The 23,254-nt window shown below is 68.0% G+C and overlaps 1 protein-coding gene across 2 annotated transcripts; it reads left to right on the forward strand.

Annotated features, from left to right (window-relative positions):
- The first annotated feature begins 749 nt into the window (after nt 1-749).
- AKT1 (AKT serine/threonine kinase 1) lies at nt 750-21,247 on the forward strand. Of its 2 annotated transcripts, XM_025270896.3 has the most exons (14): nt 750-897; nt 3,570-3,709; nt 13,061-13,189; nt 15,582-15,693; nt 15,772-15,919; nt 16,252-16,383; nt 16,454-16,519; nt 17,629-17,697; nt 17,838-17,963; nt 18,183-18,311; nt 18,416-18,630; nt 18,946-19,033; nt 19,827-19,929; nt 20,300-21,247. In XM_025270896.3, exons 2-14 carry the CDS (start codon nt 3,664-3,666, stop codon nt 20,377-20,379), a joined length of 1,443 nt encoding a protein of 480 aa, XP_025126681.1. In that variant the 5' UTR covers nt 750-897; nt 3,570-3,663; the 3' UTR covers nt 20,380-21,247.
- Nucleotides 21,248-23,254: the final 2,007 nt, after the last annotated feature.

Raw genomic sequence — 23,254 nt, forward strand, 5'->3', positions numbered from 1 at the left:
GCTGAGTGGCGCCCCTCCCCGGGCCTTGGTCCCCACGTGAGTTCCCTGTTTGCTTTTGTAGTTGCCAGATGTGTGTGTGTTCCTTCTGGGGAGGGGAGCTTCTGGAAGACCCCCACCAGGGATGAGGGCCAAGCCCAGGCCCAGACCCAAGCAAGCCTTCAGCCCACGGACAGATGACTGCCCACCTTCCAGCCAGCCTCCTGCACGGCCCCCTACCCGCAAGGGGCCTGCGCTAGGCAAAGGGCCTTGGACTGGGTCTGTTAGGCCCACCGTGGCCCCTCGAGCCAACAGCTCCCCAGCTTGGGGCATATTCTAAAAGTCAGACTAACCCACACTCCAGCCCTCCTCCCGCCGGAGGGAGTCCGAAGCAGGCGGCTCAGCCCACGCAGGCCCTGTTAACAGGGTCGGGGCCGGACTGGTCCGAGAAGTGCGGGCTGGCCGGACAAGACGGGGAAACCGAGGCCCGGGAGGCCGCGGCCCGGAGACAGGCCCCGGGGAGGGGCGGGAGCGGCCGGGCTCCGCCGGCGGCCCGGCCCGGCCCCAGGGCCTCCCGCCGCGCGCTCCCGCTCCCCGCGGAGGGGGCGCCCCGGGCGGCGGAGGCGGATGTGGGCGGGCGGCCGGGCGGGGCGGGCGCGGGGCGGGGAGAGGGCGGGCCGGCGGGGCCGAGCGCGGCGGGCGGGCGGCCGGCCCAGCGCAGCCGCGCAGCCAGCGCATCCCGAGGAGCGAGCCGGCGGCCGCGCACGAGCTCCGGGCCCGGCGGCGCGCGAGGCCCGCCCCAGCAGCGCCCGCCGCGGCCTCCAGCCCGGCCCCGGCCGGCCGGCCCGCGGGGATGCGGAGCAGCGGGCGCCGGAGGCCGCGGCCTGGCTAGGCCCGCGCTCTCGCCGGACGCGGCGCCCGGTGAGTCCCCGCCCGCCCGCCGCCCGCCGCCGGGGCCCGGATTTCCTCCCCGCGGCCGGGCCGCTTTGTTCGCGGCCGCCGGGCCGGGGCGCGGGCCGCGCGCGGCCGGAATGGAGGCGCGGGAGCAGGAAGTGGCCGAGCGCGGCCTGGGCGGGGAGGGCGCGGGCCGAGCGGGCGGCGGGGCGGCGGGCCTCCGGCCCCGGCCTCCCGCATGACCTTGGGGAAGCGGCCCCGGCGGGCGAGGCCCGGGCCGGGGCGGAGGGGTGCGGCCGCGCGCCGGGGGCCGGGGCCGGGGGTCCGTGGCGGCAGAGGGCTCCCCGGGCTCCGGCCAGCGGGATCCCGGCGCACACTGGGTGCTCGGGGGCCCGGGGAAAAGACTTGACCCGGCTCTCGTTCAAGTTTGTGGGTGGGCCCTTGGAAGGGACTTCATTTTCCCATGGACAAAAAGTTGTCCGTGGTGGCTGGGTGCCCAGGCCCTCCCACAAAGGACTACAGCCTTCCTGGGCCCTGAGACTGGTTCCGGAGCTGGGTGGGTTCGTGAGTGCTGCCCACCCATCCCAGAGGCTGGGCTCCTGCCCCAGGCTGGGGGGGGGGGGTCCCGGGGCAGCTGGTGAACTTGGTGGGTGGGATTGGGTCCCCGCAGGCTGGTGGACAGAGCTGGGGTTGTGGGCTTGTGTTCTGTGGCCAGAGAAGCCCCCCGACGTTCACCCCGGGCCCCCTCCCACCTTGCTCAGGCCACTCCTAGGTGCCCAGGGCCTCTGGTTCAAGTGAAGAGTGGGGTGCATTGGTGGGGCTTGTTCCCTGCCCCCCAGCTGAACATCTAGTTCATAAACGGGTGTTTTGGAGGCCAAGGGAGGGGGCCTTTCGGAGCAGAGATTATTATTTTTTTGGAAGGTCGTGACTTGAACAGTCATAGCAGTAATTCACCTTCGTGGTGAAGGCGCTTGCAGGACCGAAGCAGGGGAAGCAGAGGTCCCCTCGAGCCGCCCGCCCTGTGGGAGGCAGCCCAGCCCGGCTCCGTGTGCGCCTTTCTATGGACAGGCACACCGCCCTGTGTGTGTGTGTGTGCAGATATATTCTTACACGCGGGGCTCTCGACAGCTGTTTGGCCCTGTCAGCAGCAGACCCGTTCAGCCCCGTGGGTGCAGAGGTCTTTGAGTCCAGCCCTCTGCCTCTAGGCCATGCCCACTCGAGTGTCGCCAGAGCCCCCTGTGCGTGCCAGGCTGGCTGAGTCCCGGCCCTGGTGGTCCCTTCTCTGGTCTCACTTGCCACGCCTGCCCGTGGGCCTGCTGAGGGGGGTCAAAGAGCGGCTTCCTTTATATCAGACGCAAACCAGAGAGTGGGTCCTCCTGCCCTTCTAGGTTTAGCCCAGGATGAACAGTGCACAGCGGCTTCCTCCAGGAGCCCAGTAAGGTGGGCTGTGGGAGATGCGTATAGGAAGTGTGTATAGCAAGAGTGTATATGTATGTGTATCCCATGTTGGAGATACTTAGGGGTGTCTGCCCAGCTTGAGGGCCCCAGAGAGGTCTTTCCAGGCCTACCCTCCTGGGTGCCCGACTAGAAGGGGAGAGGACTGCTTGTGGGGAGGATGCTGTTTCCCAGGATGCTCAGAACCAGTGATGTGGGTGCTGGGTTTTGAGGGGTGCCTAGGAGTTCGTCCAACAGGAGAGCAGAGGGGTGGGCCACACAGGATCAATGGCCAAAGTGTCTGCTCACGAGGAGGCTGCTGGTGGGCCTCCGAAGGGCAGGCGCCGGGCCTCTGTGTTTGCACAGTCCCCCCGTTCCTGATTGGTTGCCTCCCGAATGCTGTAATTATGGGTCTGTAACCACCCTGGACTGGGTGCTTCTCACAGGCAGGGCTCGTCTGAACCTCTCTTTGTCCCCAGTGCCCAGAGCTGAGCCTGGCAAAACCAGAGATGCCTGGTCCATGTCGGCCGAATGAATGAACTGGATTCAGGCCGGCGGGGGCGCTGAGGTTTAGGAGGGGCCTGGGGTTTCTCTGGGGTGGGTGTGTGAGGGGTTTCGTGTCACCCTGGAGGGCTCCGGCTTGTCTGCAGCAGCCGCCTGCACTGGCCCTGCCTTCTCCACGCTGGAATTCCTCTCCGTCCCAGTCTGGGACGGAGAGGAGGAGGCCTGGGTCCTTCTCGGGAACGCCCGCCTCGGGGCAGGAGCACCATGGACAGGGAGACCTGGGTGCCCTCGCCAGGGGACTGGGGAGGCCAGGAGGTGTGGGCCGAAGCAGTCAGGGCGACTGCCTGGAAGAGAGGGCCTCTGCTGGGTTGGCAGGTTAGGGAGGCTGGGGTATACCATGGGGGGCCTTTTGGGGACAGGGGTCATTTGTACAAAGGTCAGGGGAGATGGGAATGGTCAGAGAGGGGGACAGTGAGCTCTGAGAGCTTCAGGGTCAGGGAGGGGTGGTGGCAGGGGGGCTTACAGTCTGGGGGGAGGGCAGGCCTGGCCCCGGGAGCCATGTGAGTGACTTGGGATCTGGAGCCAGGGTGGGAAGGCCGTGTGGGGGGCGGCGGCAGCTCTGAAGGCTAAGGGGGACAGGTCACGTGGGAAGGCGCGCCTGGGCCAAGGCCCCAGGCACCAAGGGCCTCGGGCTCCTCTGAGGCTCAGAGGCGTGCTCCCCGGGCCCAGCACAGCCTCACGCTTCCCTTTGCTCCTTCCAGAGGCTGTCGGCGGCCCGCCGGGCGTGGGGCGGACCCCGCTGAGAGGCACGAGAGTGAGGTCTGGGCCGTGTTGGCCCGCGGGAGCCACAACAGCATGAACGACGTGGCCATCGTGAAGGAGGGCTGGCTGCACAAGCGAGGTCAGTGCCCGCGGGCCGGCCCGTGAGGGCCCCGAGTTGGGCCCACGGCTCCTCAGGGGCTGGGGGTGGTCTGGACTCTGGGGGTGGTGGAGCAGGGCCTCCCTGGACTCTGGGAGCAGCCCAGGGGTGCGTCCGGGGCCTGACGTCCCTGCAGCCTGGGGGACACAGGCCCCGCAGGGCCTCCTGGGTGGGAATGTGCACCCCAGGCCGGCGTGCAGCCCATGGAGCGGCCGCCTGGCCGAGGCTGTGGGCGGGGAGAACTACCCGTTTTCCTGGAAGGCAGCGAGGACTGGGGCCCGTCCAAGGCCTGGCACGCTGGTGGCCCAGGGCACTGCCCGAGGGCTCCTGAGGGCAGGGCAGGGCTGGCAGGCCTGGCCCGGGGCCAGTCTCAGCTGGGCTGTGGGCAGGAGGGGGCTCCGCACTGCCCGGGGCCCGGCGTGCGGCAGGCTCACGCTGGTGCTGCCAGGCCCTGGCCCCTGCCCAGCCTGCCCCCTGCTCGCCCATGTGCCTAGGGAGGGGCTCTCAGGGAGCTGGTGGGATGGGAGCTTGGGCCCGGGCCCCTTGCCTTGCGGCCCTGCTGCCTCCTGTCCCATAGAGGCTGGACAGGCCCCGGGAGCAGGACGGGCTGGAGGTCAAGGTGTCCGAGGCGTTCAGGCAGGGCGTGCTCTCCTGCTCCAGGCCGGGGGCTGGTTAGTCACCACCTGCTCCCCCAACTTCCCCTTCCTGGAGACCGACTCCCTCCCAGAGCTCTGGCCGCCCTACACTAGCTAGCCACTAGCCCCCACTCCTCACGCATGCCCTCCGGGGACTGTGTCTCCTCTCCACCTCAGGATCCCACAGGCCACTGGGAGAGGGACCTCAGGCACAGGTGGGCAGCTGGGGAGCTGCAGTGTAAGTGGGTGTTGCGGGATGCACAGGAGCCGCCCCGCGGAGCAGGTTGGGAAGCACAGGAGAGACGGAGATGAGACCCTGGGTGAATCAGGGGTCACGGATGCGGTCAGCGTGAGCTTTCAGAGCTCGCTCCAGCAGCGGTTGGGGGCACAGTGCTCGGCCTCTGGATGGAGGTGGGGCTGCTGCAGGGGCCTGTGGTCCGTGGCCGGCCCCCGCAGGGCTTCCTGCTGCGGCTGGCCTTCTGGGTCCCCTCCCCCAGCGTTGACCCTTTCCTGGTCCCCACCCCCCCATCCCCGCCAGGTCCCGCCCTGTCTCCTCACCTTGTCGCCCTCCTCGGGGTCAGGCCTGAGCCCGGGTCCCTGTCGTCCCCTCTGCACCTGCGGAAGCACAGACACACCCTGGGGTCCAGGGCCTCTGATCCTTGGCAAGCGTTCGTCGACTGACTGACCAGGGACTGACCTGGGAGATGCCCAGGGTTCAGGGCTGCCGGGGCCCCTGGCCCAGCTCCTGGGGTGTCCACTGGCCAGCCCGGTTCGGGTAGAAGCGCCCCTCTGATGCCTGGGTGCGTCTGAGAGGGCCACTCAGGATGTGTGCCTTCTGGAGGGGCAGGGGGCGTCCAGGCAGCGCCCCGTCACCATGTCCTTCTCCACGGGCAAGTGTGTTGCGTCCTCAGGCCTTTGTGTCCCTGTCTGAATGGTGGGAGCAGTGGGGGGCGGGCCTGGAGGGGTGGGCCCCCGGCACCTGGGCAGAGCGCAGCCAGCCTCAGGCCTGACAGAGGTCCTGCGTCTGCCCTGCCTCTGGCTCACATGCTCACCGGGCTGTGTGCGGTGTGGCGGGGAGCACTGACCGCTGTGGCCCAGGAGGGGCTGTGCCTCGCGCAGGGGGTGCCCCGGGTCCATGCCCACGGCCCCCCCCAGTGCCCCTGGGGGACCCCGGTGTCACTACCGTCTTGTTCGCTACATCCGTGCGTCTTCCACACATCTGTTCTCCCTTCAAGTGTGGGCTCTTCCTGTGTGCTGCGCTTTGGGGTGAAAGGGTAAAAGGGGCAGAGGTCACGGCCGGGGTCGGGGGATCCAGCGTGGCCCTGATTCGGGGCTGGCGGGCTGTGGCGGTGCCGTTTCTTGGGCTGCAGGGGGCACTTGTGTTTCCGTCCTGGGGGTCACGTCCTGGGCGTCCGGTGGCTGTACGCGTCCAGCCCCTTGCAGTGGGTGGGAGGGGGCGGTGTGAGCTGCTCCTGTGTGCTCCCCACCTGCCCTGCCCCCACCTCTCAGGACCGGCCGGAGGAGGACGCCAAGGCCCCCTGTGGGGTGGCTCTGGGTGGAGTGGGGGCCCGGGTCGGGAGTGGGCAGGGGGCTCCACCTTCCCTTCCCCACCCCCACCGCCAGGGGTCTGATTCTGAGTGGGGGGGGCTCTGACTGTCCTCCAGCTCCTCACGGACCCCCGAGTGCCCCCACGGTGCCTCTTGTTATGGAGGTCAGGGGGATGCTGTGGGCCGGTGGGCAAAGGGCGAAGACACTTTAGGAGCCGAGCAGGTGTTGGCCTGAGAGCTGAAGGGCGGGCGGCCAGGATCTGTGTAGGACAGACCCCTGGGCCCGGCTCCTTGCCCCGCCCTTCAGGGGCTGCCTCACTGACAGCGTGCTCTGGCCCAGAGCAGCCGGGCGGGCAGAGGAGAGCCCGCCTGGCGGCCAGCATCCGCCACTGCCCCACGGCACCCAGGCATGGCCTCCGGGCCTCCGCGTCCCCAGGCGTCCCGGGGAGCCTGCGGCCAAGCTGCTAGAGGCTCGGAAGGATGAGGGTTGGGCCAAGTGGGGCTGCAGGGACCGGGGGCAGAGCTCCTGCGAGACAGCTGCACTCCCAAGTATGAGTGGATGTCCCAGAAGCGGGCGGACTCTCCGAGCAAAGCGGGATGCCGCGAGTGGCGGGCAGACACCCCCAGCCGTGGGTGGACACCCGGAGTGGCGGGCAGTCGCCTCTCAGCTCCAGCCGCAGGTGCTGGGGACGGCGGGCTCAGTGTGGCTCACAAAGGCAGCTTCGCAAAGATTTTGTCTTGTATGTGTGCTGTCTGATTTCTGAAGGTGGACAGTTGGAAAAACCAGCCCTCCTCCAGGAGGCAGGGCTGCCTGGACTTGGCCTGCAGTCCAGCAGGAGCCCCCACACCGTGGGGCTGAGAGTGGGGCTGAGACGCGGGCGGAGAGCTGGCCTGGGGGCACGGGGTTTCCTGCCCAGGAGCCTTCCTGGGTCTGGCCCCCACTCCCTCAGTGAGTCCCGCCTGGCGGGGCCCTGCGTTCCTCGGGCTGGGGCGGGGGCGGGGTCTGGTCCTGGGGGCGCCTCAGGCCTGCCTCTATCCCGACCCTAGCCGGTGGCTGGCCCGGACCTTTCCCTGGCCCAGGCTCTTGCCAGCTCGCTGAGCTGCTCCCAGTCCTCCTGGTGGGGAGTGGGCTTCTGGGCCGTGCTGGCGCCTGCCCCGCCCCCACCTCAGTCCTGGCCGGTTCCTGCTTCTGGCCGCCGCCCTGGGCTTCACCTACTCCCTCTGCTGGCTCTAGGCCCAGGAGATGGTGGTCCCACGTGCTGACAGCCTCCCACCCATCGCAGGCCTGAGCTTCTCACAGGGCGGGGCCGTGGGGGTGAAGCCCTGCTCCTCTCGAGGAGGCCGAGGTTCTGCTGGCCAGAACACGGGGCTTGTGGGACCCCCAGGGGAGGGGGCCGCTCCCTGTGCTGTGTGCCCCGGCCTGGAAAGCCAGCTGAGCTGGATCCCTGGGCTCCAGTGTCTGGCCCAGCAAGGCGTGCCCAGCTTCCCTCCGCGTCTCGCCACGGGGGCCGTGGCTTTGGCCCTGGTGGTCCCCTTGGGCCGCCCTGAGCAGACAGCCAGCTCCAAGGGTGGGAGCCGGCGCTTGGGGGCGGGCCGTGCCTGGAGGGGCGCCTCCAGCCCGCGGGCGGTGGTGACCTGGGGCCGTGGCGTGTGGCTGAGGCTGAGGCCGGAGGGCCGGTGTGGGGCCGAGCTTCCTGTTTTGTGAGCAGGCTGAATTTTCCCTTCAAAACAAACAACAAAAGAGGAAGCTCCGGCGTCCTTGCGCTGGGGGTGAGGGGTCATCCCCGCCCCCGCCCCGGGTCCCCAGACTCGGAGGCTGCCCCTGTCTGCTTCCTGGCCCCACGCTGGCAGTCGGGGAGGCCTGGCCCCTGGGAGCCCACGCTGGCAGGCGGGGGTCCTGGCCCCTGGGAGCACAGCCAGCGCCCCCACAGGGTTGGGGAGGGCGTCCCGCCCGGCGTGGTCCTCGGGGGCAGCCTGGGCCGGGGCGCGTCAGGCCAGTTCCTAGAAGTGCGGCGGGGGTGTGGGCGTACCCCCGGCCAGGCTCGTGGCCCGCAGCTGCCCCGGGGGCCTCGCGTGACTGCTCCCACGGGGTGGGTGCCCTTGGTGTCTGCCTGTGTGCCCCCCCGGGCGGGTCCCTGGCCCAGACCTGGCCCCCTTTGGCCGCTTGGGAGAGGGCCCCGACTCGGGCCCGCATGTGCCCCACGCCACACACCCTCCCTGCCTTCTCGCCTGTGTCACACGGCTCCCTAACCGTCAGAAATAAGATTCCTGTCTCAGGAATGTTGGAATTGATGGGGGGGCTGGTTACGTGTACCGTTGCTCCTGCCAACCCTGGGGCTGGGGGCTGGGGGCACTGGGTGTGCGCCCAGGACCGATCCCCCTGAACCCCGGGCTTTGCCCTCTGGGCCTGGCTGGGCCTGCCTGCCCTGAGGCCTTAGCAGGATCCACAGGGTCGGGGGCCCCACACCGGGCTGACCTCAGAGGAGCCTTCTGGCCGCAAGGATGTGCTGCTCCGCCCCAGGCTGGGGTGCAGGGTGCATGGCGAACCTGAGTGGGGGGCTCTGAGGAGCTTGGAGGGGACAGGGCCAGGGTGGGTGTGGCTGGGAGTGTGAGGAGGCAGGGCCGGGCGCCTGCTGGTCACAGGGGGGCCCATGGGAGAGGGGCCGCTGCGACGGGCTCCACACTGGGGAGCAGTCGGCGGCGGGCGGCTGGGTGGCGGGGGGCCCCAACAGTCCCGAGGTCGCTGACCCCTCTGCCGTGCGGGTGGTGTTCTCTCCTGGGGGGATGTCGGTGCTCAGAGCCTCTTGGCCGTGGGGAGGCCGGGCTCGCTTAGATGCCTGCTCTGAGCATCTGGGCCGGCGGGTGGGGGCCGTGGGCACAGGGCAGGCCCCACTGCCCCCCGGGAGCCGGCGCCGCCTGTCTGCTCACTCCCCTCCCCGTGCGCATCTCCTCTGCCCTGCCCCGCGGAGCCTGGCACCTTCCTGGGTTTGGTTGGGTCCATCCTGGGCTCTTGGCACAGGCTGAGAGGTATGTCCCTGGGGGAGCGTTGTGGAAACCCAGCACGTGCGTGCGTGTGACTTTGGGCAGCCCTGCCCGAGGGCCCGGGCCTGGGACCCAGAGGCCAGCAGCTGAGGGAGGAAGCTGTGGACTGAGAGGCCTGTGGGCTGCCCCTCCACCTCCCATCCCGAAAGCGCGGGCCCCCAGACGCCCCTGCAGCAGCGAGGCTGGGCGCCCACGCAGGCCCAGGGCGGCGGATGAGGCCTGGCGGGTGGCCGTACGGAGAACTCTTCGGGTCCATGGTGGCCCCTGGGCAATGGGGCTGCGGCCATTTGGCGGGCGAGGTTTCTGAGTGAGCGGTGATGTGGGTGAGGGTCAGCCAGCCACTGGAGGACAGGGAGACGAGAGGCGGGGCCGTGGGTTGGGCAGGAGGCCCCATGTCCCGGGCAGAGGCCCCGGGATGGAGCCAGGGGGCAGCTCCGAGGCGAGGGCGGGGTGGGGGCGCTCCCTGGGGTCCAGTGCCGGCCGGATACGCGCGGGCCGGGGTCAGGGCGGCTGTTTTCTCTAGCCGGTACAGTGGGTGATGTGTGGTGCCCAAGGCGGAGGCGGGGTTTTCAGAGAGGATGGCCAGGCTGGTGGACGTCCAGGCTGGGTGGGCGTGCAGGCAGGGCAGTGGTGGGTCGTGGTTGGCAAGAGGCCCGGAGGCCCAGTGCTGCCCTGGGGCAGCGGGAAGTGGGAGGGCAGCCCCCGGGGCGTTCTGCTCTGCCTCGGTTGGGGGGGCCCAGCGTGCCCCCCGACTGCACCCCTGTCTGCCACCCTGCTTCCCTGCGTTCCTCTGCAGTCTGTGCGCCTTGGGCCCTGCCCATTCCATGTCAGAACCAGAGACTTCACGGCTTCTCAGTCTGTCCAGAAGCGGGCCCGGCCCGGCAGCAGGACCTTGACTGTGGCCCCCAGCCGTCTCTCTGGGACCTCGAGAGCCCCTGCCTTGGGCCTCGGATTCCCCAGGGAGCGGCTGGTCATGACGCTCCCCCTTCTGTGCCTGCGGGCCACCAGGGACGGCTCAGGGCCCGTGTGGGGGCGCACCCCTCCCCCCCATCACCTCCGCTGGGCCAGGACTGGACGCCCATCCTCTCCGCTCCTCCGAGCTGCCCGTGTGCCCCCAGGAGGACCTTGTGAGTGCTGCGTCCCCAGGAGCAAGGGGCCGGCGGTGGTGTTTGCGCGCAGACCCGGGCTCCGCTGGGGTGGGCTGTGCCCCCTCCCTGGCGCCGGCTTTCAGCGTGTGCTGACCGTCCATGGCTGGGTGTCCTGCCGGTGGGATGGGGCCTGCGGACGTGGGGACGCGGCCGTCTGTGGGCCTGGCGGGCTGGGGCACGCGGTGGCTGTCAGGGGCCGATGGGTGTGAGGTGGGGGCACCACGCGGGAAGGGCTGTCAGCTGGCGCCCGCTCCCCGGGCCTGCTGGGCCTTGCTCTGCTCTGGAGAAGCAGCGTAGTGCTGCCTGGCCCCCTGCCAGCCGCTGCCTGCCACCCGACACTGCCGTGGCAGTGCGTTCATCCAGCAGTTTCCCCGAGAGCTGGGGGCTCAGGACGGGCTCAGGGGCCCGTGCGGGGGGCTCGGGGTGGGGCTCGGAGGGGCCAGACCCCCGGCGGGGGAGGGTGTGCCCGTGGCACGCCCGGGGTTCTGGGAGCCTGCGTGCTGCTTCCCCAGGGCCCACAGCTCGGGTCTCGGCCTCTGGGTCTCCTGCCTGGGTGCCGTGACCCACAGTGCGCTGGGACCCGTGCTGGGACTCACACTGGGAGATGTGCTGGGGGATGTGGGGGGCTGGCCGTCAGCCTGCGTTCGTCCTGTCCCTGAGCTGGTCCCTGGCCCGGCTGTGGGAGGCCAGAGATGCTGGAGAGGAACCCCCCCCGACCCTTCCTTGGGAGTCCTGTAGCTGCTTCCTGGGGATGAGCTGGCGTGGTGGGAGGGCCCTGCTGGCAGACCGTACATGGGGATGCTGAGGGGGCCCTGGGGGGCAGGAGAGGAGGGGTCCCCGCCTTGGGCTTCCCTGTCTGTCCCCAGCACGGGCTGGGGGTGTCTGTCCTGCCGTTCCCCCGTCGTCGGCCTCCAAGTGTTACGGCCAAGTGGACAGCATGGCGTGGCCAGCGGCCCTCCCCACGCCCTGTCTGTGCCAAGCTCATTCACATGCAGGCCACAGCCCAGGTCGCAGCTGGCGGCCCCCGAGTGACCGCCTGGCTGGACGTCTGCAGGCGGGAGTGTCCCAGAGACTGAAGAACGGGGTCTGTTTGTCTCCGAGCCTCAGCCCTGGCCTCCTCCTGCCGTCCCTGCACTGCAGCAGGGGTCCTGCTCCTCCTCCAGGGGCCTGTGCGCCGGCTGCTGGGGGCCTGAGGCGGGTGCGGCGAGAGGCCACCTCCTCCGGCCGTCGTGTCCACTGTGGGCTGCCTGGCCCCCCTTTAGTGCACTGGGTGCAGGGCTGGCGGGGGGCCCAGCAGGCCTGCGGCCAGCCCGGGACCCCTCCTCACGGGCCTGTCCATATTGAGTGCCTGCCCCTCGGCTTCTTTCGGCCCGTGGTCCCTGCCACCCCCACCTGCCCGGGTTGGGTCCCAGACCCCCCGTGGCCCTGGCGGTGGGCTCGTGGGGGGAGAGTGGGTGGGGTCCGCGGCTGGGGATGGCGGGGTCTGAGACCTGGGCTGGGGCATGGGGGGTATTGCTGGCGGCCTGCGTGGGGCACGGCGCTGGGGGCCCACGCTGGGCGCGGTGGGAGCGGCAGCATTTGGTGAATGAAGATGGATCTGGGGGCTGCTTGGATGCGGCGTGCATCGCTCTCCCAGCGCACTTAGCGTCCCGGGGAGCGGCAGCTGGCGGGACGGGAGGCTCTCCATCAGGGGCCGACAGCTCCAGACTGGCGCGCAGGCGGGTGGGGCGAGTGGCGGGCGGGCGGGCGGGTGGGGTGAGTGCCGGGCGGGCGGCCCCCAGCCAGCTCTGTCCCCCACCCCCGCCCTCCTCCCCCAGCGCTGGTACAGGCTGGCGAGGGGCCCCCAGTCCTGGGACAGGAAGCACCGTGCTGGCCACCTCCCCTGGGGTTTGGGTCTCAGGACTGGGTGGGGACCCTGCTAAACGCTGCCGGAGTGGGGGCAGGTCACTGGCTGCTTCCTGGGCCCTCTCGGGTGGGTCAGTAGCGTCTGGGCCTGGTGGAGACCCCTGCCTGCAATCCCTGGGGGATAGCGGGGAGTTCCTGGACGCCCCTCGCATCCCCCAGAGGCCCCGGATGGGAGTGGGCTGGGGCAGAGGAGCGGGCAAGGGGAGGGGGTCTGGGCCCCGCTCGGCCTGCAGGTGGCCGCGTCCAGGAAAGCCTGGCCCCCTCCCCTCCGCTGCCCGGTGGCCCTCTGCCGAAGCGGGTGCCTAATTAGTAAGTTCTCTGCTGTCGTTCAAACTCCTTGCTCGGCAAAATGGAAATGAAACGTTTTTCCCGGGTGTCAGTATGAAAAATGGCAGTCGCTGGGACGTCACGGAGGACATCTGCTCTAGTCTCTGGCGCGTGTACGGCTGATGCTGCAGAACTTGGGGGGAAACTTTCCCGGGGACCTGGGTGACCCACGGGCCAGGACGCAGGGCCTTCCAGGCCTGGCTTCACAACAGCGTGCTGGGCTCCCCTGGACGGCACGAGGGTCATCATGCGGGCAGGGGCTTCTGCTCCGGGCGCCCACCCTGGGGACCTGCTGAGGGTGGACTCGCGTCTGCCAGGCGAGCCCGGGCGTCTCACTCTTGAGTGTGGTGCTCGCTGCTCGGCGCTGGACGCCAGGTTCCTGGAGGGCCCTTAGGACTGGGCCAGCCTCCATCAGGTCCAGGCGCCCACCTGACCCCCTTTCCAACACAGGCTGGGGTGGGCTGTCCATCAGAGGTGGGTGCTCTCCCACAGCAAGCCCCGCCTGCCCACCCGGCCTCCACTCCAGGGGAATCGGGGTCCGTGCCTGACCTGGCCTGACCCTCGACCTGGGGATGAGGGTGTGTGGGCCCAGCGGCCCAGCCTCACGCCTGCCTGCCCTCCACCCTGGGGGATCGGGGTCCATGCCTGGCCTGGCCTTACCCTCGACCTGGGGATAAGGGTGTGTGGGTGCGGTGCAGCGGCCCAGCCTCACGCCCGCCGCGTCCGCAGGCGAGTACATCAAGACGTGGCGGCCGCGTTACTTCCTCCTGAAGAACGACGGCACGTTCATCGGCTACAAAGAGCGGCCGCAGGACCTGGAGCAGCGCGAGTCGCCTCTCAACAACTTCTCCGTGGCCCGTAAGTGCGTGGCAGCCAGGGGTGGGGGTCCCTGCACATCTGCAGTCCCTCGTGGGCCCCCCGGCCTCTGTGTCGGGCCGGCAGCCCTCGGGGACTGTTAGTCGCTGGTTTTGGCTGCGGGGGTCTCTGAGCTGAGGCCCGGGGCTGTTGGGGGTGGAGTGCTCCCCCCGGAAGTGCTGACGGGCCCCCAGGACTTCTCCCCAAGGCCCAGGCCCGAGGCAGGCCAGAGCGCCCTGCTTCGGGGACCTCCGTCTTCCCAGCACAGGTTCTCAGAGGCCCGGGCCCTGTGGGGGCACGTGTGCCCACCTCAGCAGGGTGCGGGCTGGGTGGGTGCGGCAGTGCAGCCCGGGGTGTCTCAGGAGGCTCAACGGATGGGCGCGTTTTTTGTAAAGCAAGTGCTGCCATGGCCTCATGCACCTGCAGGGGGACGGCAGGTGCGACTCTACCCAAGGCGGGGGGACCCAGGCTTGAGGACGGGCGGCCCGGCAGGGCCTCCAGCCCGGGACGCAGGCCTGGGAGGGGGTGAGTGATGGCTTGTTGACTGGCAGGCCCCGGGGCCCACCCACCTTCTGCTGGGGCACAGAACACAGGCCCAGTCCCACCCTGGCTCCTCGTAAGCCCCCCACCCTCCCTGCCGCGAGCCCTGGCAGCCCGGGTCCGCCAGCTCCCCCACCCCGGCTCCTCATAAGCCCCCCACCCTCCCTGCCGCGAGCCCTGGGAGCACGGGGCCTGCCAGCTCCTCCACCCCGCATCAGATCGGGGTTGTGGTGCAGGGTGGGGGCGGGTAGCATCATGGCCCATCCCCCAGCCTCTGTGCCTGCAGATCCCCTGGTGGGGCCGGCCTGGTCCCTGGGCTGTCCGTGCTGCAGGGAGGCCCAGCCGGCACACCCTACCCCAGGGCTTCCAACGGGGGGAGCAGAGGCCCTGGCCCTGACGAGGCCCTGGCTGGGGGCTCCCTGGGGTGCTTTACCAGGGCCTGGCTCCCATGAGCCCTGAGCCCTCCTCCCAGGCTCCTCAGGTGTCAGCAAAGCAGCAGGTAGAACAGAGGAGGGGGGGCCACGGAGGCAGATCCCCCTCCCGGTAGCCCCATGGCCACGTCTGGGCTCCGCATGCGTCCCCCTGGGCCGGGCTGGGGGCTGGGCCTGGGAAGGATGCTCAGCTGGGCAGCTGCCACCTCATGAGGGAGGAGGTCTCTCGGGAGTGTTGCCCAAACCCAGCACAGGGGAGTGTGGGGGCCGTCGGGATACATATGGGAGGTGGGCACCACCCAAAGGGGCTTCTAGCAGCAGGTGGGGCAGGGGCTTGAGGCAGGCCATAGGCGCGCAGGAGCAGGAGCTCCGGAGCAGAGCCGAGAGGGAGGGCTGGGCGGCTCCGCAGGGGCCTCTGTGGCAGGGGCTGTTCACTGGGGAGGGATTCCCGGGGTGGGGGCAAGAAGTCAGGCCCTGGATGGGGGTTGACCACCTGGGTCCTGGGGACTCCTGGTGGTCTCTGACGGGCAGAGTGAGTTGGAAGGGGGGTGTGCAGACCCAGAAGGCTGCCGCACAGATTTTCCTCCCTCCGCTGCCCGGGATAGACGTGGGCCCCCAGCACTGCGCCCCCCCCAACCCCTCCCCGGAGCCCCCTGCCCTGGTCCCTAGCCTGGCAGACCGTTCCTTGCTTCCTTGCACTCGGCTGAGCCTGGCGGGGCCCCTCGCGGTTGCCAGGGCCTAGACACTGGAATGTCGGAGGCCCCTGTGCTGGCCCCAGGCCCCTCCTGCCTCACACAGGCCGAGCTGGAACGCAGCCCCGCGCCGGGCCCGGCGCATCCGCAGCTCCTTTGCTGCAGGTGTGCGTGTTTGGGGCACGCGTGCTCTAGACGTCCGTGCGCTCCCAGGCCTGCCAGCCTGTCTCTGCTCCTGCGTGCACCCGGGGTCGCGGGCAGCAGTGTGGGGAGGGTCAGCCCAGGTGGCCTCTGGAGTGGACGGGTGGCCTCTCCAGAGGGTGTGTCATCATCAGCCTCCGTCCCAGGTCTGGCCCTGCGCTGAGACAGGGAGCCCGCTGGTCCTTGTGTGGCTGGGGTTGGGACATTCCTGCTCGGGAAGCTGGGGAGCTGCTCTCCCAGAGGCCTCCACCCCGCCAGCCCCTCCTCAGGCCCCCCAGACCCCCCACCCTCCTACTGGTTGAGGACCGTGTCCTGGGCAGCTGGAGATCTCAGAGACCAAAGAATAGACCATGGAGATGGATTCGCCCAGTCGCATCACCCCCTCAGGGGCACTGCCTAGCTCTCAGCAGGGTCCCAGCTGGAAGGGGCGCTCTGGCCCCCTTTTACAGGGCGGGAGACTGAGGCTTGGAGAGGTCTGGCCTGCTGTGGGTGGGCTGGGATGCTGTGCAGACAGGTGCTGCCTGCCCCTAGAATGCCAGCTGATGAAGACGGAGCGGCCGCGGCCCAACACCTTCATTATCCGCTGCCTGCAGTGGACCACGGTCATCGAGCGCACGTTCCACGTGGAGACGCCCGAGGAGCGGTAGGGAGCGCAGGCACCGCGGCCGGGGAGGTCCTGGGCCCTAGGCAGAGCCGGGGGTCTCACCTGAGCGTCCTGCAGGGAGGAGTGGACCACCGCCATCCAGACGGTGGCCGACGGGCTCAAGAGGCAGGAGGAGGAGACGATGGACTTCCGGTCGGGCTCACCCAGCGAGAACTCGGGGGCTGAGGAGATGGAGGTGTCGCTGGCCAAGCCCAAGCACCGCGTGGTAAGCTCCAGCCCTGCCCGGGACCCTGCAGTCACGGCCCCCCCACATCCCACCTCCCAGCCCCTGCACGGAAGCAGGGGAGAAACGCTGGGTGCAGGAAGGCCTGGGTACCGTTATCTCGTCCCCCAAACCCTAGCGTTCCCAGTCGGGGCACAGCCCTGCAATATCCTTTGAGCCCTGGACCCCCAAGGACCATCTCCCCTGCCCGCTGCCCTGGCCTTACTGTGCTTGGCCCCGAGGCTGTCCGCGGAGACCCCAGCCCCCCTCCGCTGTTGGGCTGCCGGCAGTCACCGTGCTGCCCCCTGATCCTGGCGCCTGCATGCTGCCCTCAGACCATGAATGAGTTTGAGTACCTGAAGCTGCTGGGCAAAGGCACCTTCGGGAAGGTGATCCTGGTGAAGGAGAAGGCCACAGGCCGCTACTACGCCATGAAGATCCTGAAGAAGGAGGTTATCGTGGCCAAGGTAGGGGCTGGGGCTGGGGGCGGGGCCTGGGCGGGGCCAGGCAGGCGGCTCAGCAGGGCCTGTCTTCCAGGACGAGGTGGCCCACACGCTCACAGAGAACCGCGTTCTCCAGAACTCCCGGCACCCGTTCCTGACGGTGAGTGCCCCCCATGCCCCTGGGGGTGGAGGCGTGGATGCGCAGCGCCGGGACCCCAGCCTATCCTCCCTGCCAACCCGGCAGGCTCAGAGCTTGGCCGATGGTGGGCGGGCTTGCAGGAGGGGCGGACGGCGGGAGGGGCGGACGGCGGTGCCAGGTGCAGGGCGTGGGGGTACACAGAGTGAGCGGGGGCTCCCGGCTTCCCTCTGTCCTGCTGAGACCCTGGGAGGCTGCACTCCCCACGCCCACCCCTCTGCTTCCCCTGGGAGGCTCACGGCACTCCCTGTCCAGGAGGCCCAGGAGGGATGTATGGAAAACCCCCGAGCTCTGAGCCCTCTGAGCCCTTGGGAGCAGCAAAGCGTTGGCTGGATTTAGCCGCCAGGCCTGGCTGGCCGCGCTCCAGAAGGTCAGCAGTCAGGCGACCGGGCCAGCCTCTGGAGTCTTGTCCCCAGGACCACTGTGCTCAGCATGGTGTCCACTCTCCAGGGGACGCCTGGTCTAACGCTGGGAGAGAGCCGAGGAGCAGTCAGGCTTCTGGTGCTTTTGTCCCTAAGATGTCTTCTCATGAGAAGCGTGAGGCGTCAAGAGCAGGCACTGTGTTTGTCTGCCCAGACTTACCATGAGCGTGGCTTTGCCTCTTCCGCTTCATTTTGCGCCTTCCCCTCTGTCTGGCCAGAGGATTGTGAGGAGAAGGCCAGGCTTTGTCACGCCCTCCACCGGGTACCAGCCACCTCAAGTCCTGCAGAGATCCCTCAAGTCCTGCAGAGATCCAGACTTGCTCTCCCTGGGGATGCTTGCCTCCCTCTGGTTCTCCCTGGGGATGGGGGATGGAGCAGGGCGTGGGGGAGGGTCTCCTGTCTGTATCTTCAGGAGCCAGCGGGCCATCCCATCAGAAGCCTTTCTTTTGAAGTGAGGCTGCCTGTGGTTTGACGCCTGAGGGCAGTGGATCACATCTCCACGTGGTCACTCCAGGGGAATCTCCACGTGGTCACTGGACCTGCAGCTGCTGGTCCTCGGGCGTGGCCTTTGGGGCAGCTGGGGGTCCCCCACTCCACAGGGCAGACCCCTGCCCAGCCGAGGGCCAGGTTCCAGCTCTGCTTCCCTCGCAGGCCCTGAAGTACTCCTTCCAGACACACGACCGCCTGTGCTTCGTCATGGAGTACGCCAACGGGGGCGAGGTAGGGCCCTGTCCCAGGGCGGCCCTCTTTGAGACCCGGGTGTTCGGGGGGCCACCCTCCCCACTCCGCGCCGGGTTAGGGTCTCTGCCCTGCGGCCCTGGCCGAGGTGGCTGGCCCGGCTCAGGGTTCTCGTCCCGCAGCTTTTCTTCCACCTGTCCCGGGAGCGGGTGTTTCCTGAGGACCGGGCCCGCTTCTACGGCGCTGAGATTGTGTCGGCCCTGGATTACCTGCACTCGGAGAAGAACGTGGTGTACAGGGACCTCAAGGTGGGCGGGGTCGGGGAAGAAGCTGGAGGCGGGGCTGGGGTGGGAGGGGCGAGGGGAGCCAGGCCGGGGCTGGGGAGGGGGGAGGTGAGCGGGGTTGGGGCAGGAACGTGGGGAGGAGAAGCGGGGCGGGGTGGGGAGTGGGGAGGGGAGCAGGGTGGAGGCGGGGCCGGGGCTCCAGGTGGCTGGGAGGCGGGCTGAGCTGGAGGCCAACTCCTGCAGCTGGAGAACCTCATGCTGGACAAGGATGGGCACATCAAGATCACCGACTTCGGACTGTGCAAGGAGGGCATCAAGGACGGCGCCACCATGAAGACTTTCTGCGGGACCCCCGAGTACCTGGCCCCCGAGGTGCGCACCGCCGTGCCCTCGTCCCCGGGTCCCGCCTTTCCCCACTCCCGCCCTCCAGGTCCTCATGTCCCCTGTGCTCTCTGAGCCGTGCCCTGCACCCCTAGGTGCTGGAGGACAACGACTACGGCCGGGCAGTGGACTGGTGGGGGCTGGGCGTGGTCATGTATGAGATGATGTGCGGCCGCCTGCCCTTCTACAACCAGGACCACGAGAAGCTCTTTGAGCTCATTCTCATGGAGGAGATCCGCTTCCCCCGCACACTCAGCCCGGAGGCCAAGTCCCTGCTCTCGGGGCTGCTCAAGAAGGACCCCAAGCAGCGGTGAGCCCTGCCCCGAGCCGCCCTCCAGCTGCCTGTCCCCCGACACCCCCAGGAAATGCTCAGCAGGCTTTGCTGGTGGCTGTGTGTGATGTACTTGGCCTGGGCTGGCCCAGGCAGGGCGGCCCCTCATACCTGGTCAGGAAGACCCTGCCCGGCTCATAGTTCCTGCCCACCTAGTGCCCTACACCTGCTGGACTTTGCCGTGGAAGGGGCTGCTCTTGTTATTTGCTGTCTGGCAGCCAGCCTCAGCCTGAGCCCCAGGCCCCGGGCCCGGCAGGCACGACCGGTCACCTTGGCTTCCATTTCCCCTCCCAGGCTTGGTGGGGGCTCTGAGGATGCCAAGGAGATCATGCAGCACCGATTCTTCGCCAGCATCGTGTGGCAGGACGTGTACGAGAAGAAGGTGCGTGGGGCTGTGCCCCAGCCAGCACACCCGCTCACCTGCACCTGCTTACACCTGACTCACATCTCACACCCCTCACACCTGCTCACACCCCCACACACGAGGAGGCTTTCGAGGGTTGAGGCAGCATGCTTCCTGCACACGTGGTTCTCTGCTTTTTGCCCTCCGTGGGACCCACGAGCTCCAGGCCCTGGCCCGTGCTGGCAGCGTGGCTCACAGACCCAGGGAGCTGGTCCCTAGGCTTGCTAGGTGTCTCTCCTCAAGCCCGCTTCTACCCTGTTGCCAGCGCACCCCTTCTCTGCAGGCTGCACACAGCCAGCTGGACCTCTGTCCCTGAGACGGGGCTCCCCGACTGTGCCCCTCTCCAGCCAGCATCCTGCCCCAGGGCCTGCTTGCCTCCTGGCCCTGGCCCTGCCTTCTGAGGGCTCTGGTGCCAGCCCTGACCCAAGCAAGACCCAGCCTGCTAGTTGCTGCTAGTTCCCAGGCAGTCCTGACCCCGGTCCAGGGTGGAGCACACGGGGGTCTTTGCTTCCTCCCATAAGCCTGGCCCTTTAAAGTTGCCCTCGAATCCTCTGCAATGGTGGGTCCTCTGCAGCCTGACACTGCCTGGCTACTGATGCCCGGGCCCGAGAGTGAGGTGGGCAGCCCTGCAGGTGGGTCCCTGAAGGGCGAGGGCACCCAGGCAGGGGAAGGCCTGGCCACAGGCTTGTCTCCTGGGTGGGGAGCTGTGTCTGGGTCCAGGTGCGCCGGGTAGTGCGGAGCAAGGCCTGTAACCCACCCCTACCTCCTGCAGCTCAGCCCGCCCTTCAAGCCTCAGGTCACATCTGAGACGGACACCAGGTATTTTGATGAGGAGTTCACGGCCCAGATGATCACCATTACGCCACCTGACCAAGGTGAGGGTGGCCCTCCCCACCGACCCCACCTCTTGAGACAATAGAATTCTATTCAGCATTTTACTGGGTGGCTCCCTCTCCTGTTAGGGGAGAAGGCAATGGCACCCCACTCCAGTTCTCTTGCCTGGAAAATCCCATGGACAGGAGCCTGGTAGGCTGCAGTCCATGGGGTCACTAAGTCAGACACGACTGAGCGACTTGACTTTTCACTTCCCTCTGCAGGGTGGGCACCAGGGCCGCAGTCCCCTGGTCCCGGGATCGTGGGGGCGGGGGTCACTGAGGCTTGTTGTGGAGTCTTGGGGGGTGAGCCCTCAGGGCCTGCCTTGGTTTCCCCGGTGCCCGGGAGCTGAGCTGCCCCTCTTGTCCACAGACGACAGCATGGAGGGGGTGGACAGCGAACGGAGGCCCCACTTCCCCCAGTTCTCCTACTCGGCCAGCGGCACGGCCTGAGGGGCCCACTGGGCCGAGCTCAGTACACCGCCACGGGCAGCCACGTGCTCTGGACGATGCTTCCGAGGACTGGGAGGAAGCCTCGCACGGAGGATCTGTATTTAATGTTTTTTATTTCTGGATGCGTTTGAGTGGAACCACGCCATCCTCGAACACGGATGGGGAGGCACCCCATGCCGTGGGCAGGGCCGCCCGCACTGGGGCAGAGTGCCCCTGGCCGGCCTGCTTGGGAGGAAGACGTCCTGCGGTTTCTCTTAATTTATTCATCCAGTTCTCCAGACGCTGCCTCGGCCTTTGGAATGATTAGATTCCTGTAGGAAAACGAGGACTTCTGCAGCCGTGTGCACGCAGGTCCCCATGGGCCCTGCCTGTGGCCCCTCCATCCGTCCGTCCAGTCAGCTGTCCCCGGCTGCCCCCGTTTCCCCCGACCCCGCAGCCCTGGAAGCCGTCTGGCTGTGGGGTGCTGGCCCAGCCCCCTCTCGCTTGGGAGGGGCTGAGCGGAGGCTGCAGGAGGGTGGCCCCCACGATCAGGCCGGGCTGGGGCTCCGGCAAGATAGAGGGGCCGGGTGCCACCTATTGCTGTCTGTGCGTACTGGGGTTTCTGATCTCAGGAGAAAGCCCTCCCTGCGCCTCTTTCCCGCTGGGACCGTCTCCCCGATGGCTCCCCCCGGTAGCACTTGTCCTTCTAGAAGCTTCACTCCCGCTGTCGCCCGGCCCTGCCCGGCACCCTCTGCAGGGGCCGTCGTGCGCCCTGTGCGCCTCCTGGCCAGATGCTGCGCTGCACCAAGGCGTTTTTTATACTCAACTTTAGTATTTTTACTATTATGAGACTTTCCCTCCAAATTCTTCAATAAAAATTGCTTTTCAACTCTGTGGCTCGTTTTGCTGGGTGGCGGATGGAGGAGCATGTGGCTGACTCCCTGGCAGGGCGCACTTGGCCTTCCCGCGCCCAAGGCGGCCTGCCTGGAGGCCTGGGGACGACCTGAGAGGGAAGGTGTCCCTCACCTGCCTCTGGCAGGATTCGCCAGGGACTCGGAGGAAATGCCTTGGTTGCCCCTGTGCCCACGGCTTCACCCCAGCCCCACACCTCAAGCAGGCCATCCAGGCTGCACAGCTGTCTGCCCAGCAGCACCGTCCATGCAGCAGGCCTGACCACCAGGACGGACTGGGACCCTGCAGGGTTCACTGCTGGCTAGGACAGACACTCTAGCCACCGCCAGGCCCTGGACCTGAGAGGACCAGAGGGTAGCCTGCCAGGGGTCACACAGCAAGCCTGGGACAGCTGGGCAGAGGGTGGGTGGGGGGGCCAGGGTGTCTAAGCAGCCCAGCGAGACGGGCCTCGGGCGCCACCTGGCGGGTGCAGAGAGAAGTTGCCGTGCAGCACCGGGGCACAAGCAGGGAGGGATGGGGCCTTGCTCTCCCCTCCAGTAGACTCCACCCTGAAGGTGTGGGCTGGACAGTCACAGGGCCTGGCGCCTGGGCGGGGGGACGCGGCAGGAGCCATCTCTTCTCCAGGCTCCAGGGCAGGTGGCCCTGACAAGGCATTCCTTGGAGTGGGGTGGCTGCCCGCTTGTGCTGGACGGGGTGCCTGAGCAGAGTGTGGGGTGCTGGAGGTCAGTCCAGGCCTGGGGGTGCTCTGGAGCCGCCCAGTTCTCTGGGTGGTCCCTTAGGGCCCAGTTCTGACGGACTCTCAGCTCTTTCTCTCTAGTACGCAGCAGCTCTCTTGGAAACCAAACTATGCCAAATGTCACCTGCTAAACATGCTCTAGATCAATTTCAGAAACAAAAAAACATGCTTCAGACTGGAAGCCTGTGCACCGCTGGTGGGGCGCACCAGGCACAGCCCGTGGAAAACAGAGCCGGAACCACCAGGGGCGCGGCAGTCCCACTCCTGCAAATATGCATGTGCCCCAGAGAGGGGAAAGCAGGGTCTTGGGGAGGTGTGCATTTTAACACCATAAAAAAGGGAGCAGTACCCGATGATCCCGACTTCAAGCAAATGGTACCCCAATATGGCCTATGTTGTGTGGAAACCCGGGGGGTGCCTTTGAAGCTGATGCTGGGGCGTGGTGGGGGCAGCTGGCCAGGGAGAGAGGCTTGAGCCGCTCCTTCCCACAGGACCCCCTTGGGAGATGGGGTGATGGCCCCAGGGACATTCCTTGGCCTGGGACAGGCTTAAAGGTCATGGGCACGGACACAAGTGTGACCTTACTCTCTGTCCCATCCAGGAGGGTTGGGCCAAGAGGGGATGAGCCAGGGGCGAAGACCCCAGAACATCCGGACCTTCCTGGAGGCGGGGCTGTGGAGGCACCTCCCTGGCAGGGTGGCCTGGTGAATCGTGGCCCCGGGGCAGTGAGGCCCAGCGGGGCAGCCTGGCCTGCAAGGGAGGCTGTAATGCCCGCCCACGTCCCACCCTGTCCTTCACTAGGCTGGCCCCGAGGGACAGGGAGACGGGAACAGAAGCGCCTTTAGCATCTGGGGTGCCCACGGGTCAGGCCAGCTCCCAGCGAGGGGCCGGCCAGGCTGGGGTGTTGGGATGGCATAGGGTCAGGGCCTTCCCCGAAGTAGATGCCAGCCCAGGAATGTCTGCTCAAAGATGGCTCATCATTCAACAGGCACTCAGCCCACCCTTTCACTCTGAATTTGCCTCTCTATACTTGAACAGGACTTCTTGTCGACAAGGGGGTTGTCTGCTCTTGCTGTTGTCTGGGCTGTCTGAGGGTCTTCACCCCTCGGGGGTGCCTGGCCCACCTCCAGCAGTGGGTCTAGTTGTGGCTGAGCCTGAACACCCTTGTGCTGCTCTCCTGCACGCCTCGCTGCTTCTTTATGCCATCTTTCCTCTTTCTCTGCCTCATTGTGGATTAATGACTGTTCT

This window comes from Bubalus bubalis, chromosome 20, assembly GCF_019923935.1.
Source record: "Bubalus bubalis isolate 160015118507 breed Murrah chromosome 20, NDDB_SH_1, whole genome shotgun sequence".
Lineage (NCBI taxonomy): Eukaryota > Metazoa > Chordata > Mammalia > Artiodactyla > Bovidae > Bubalus > Bubalus bubalis.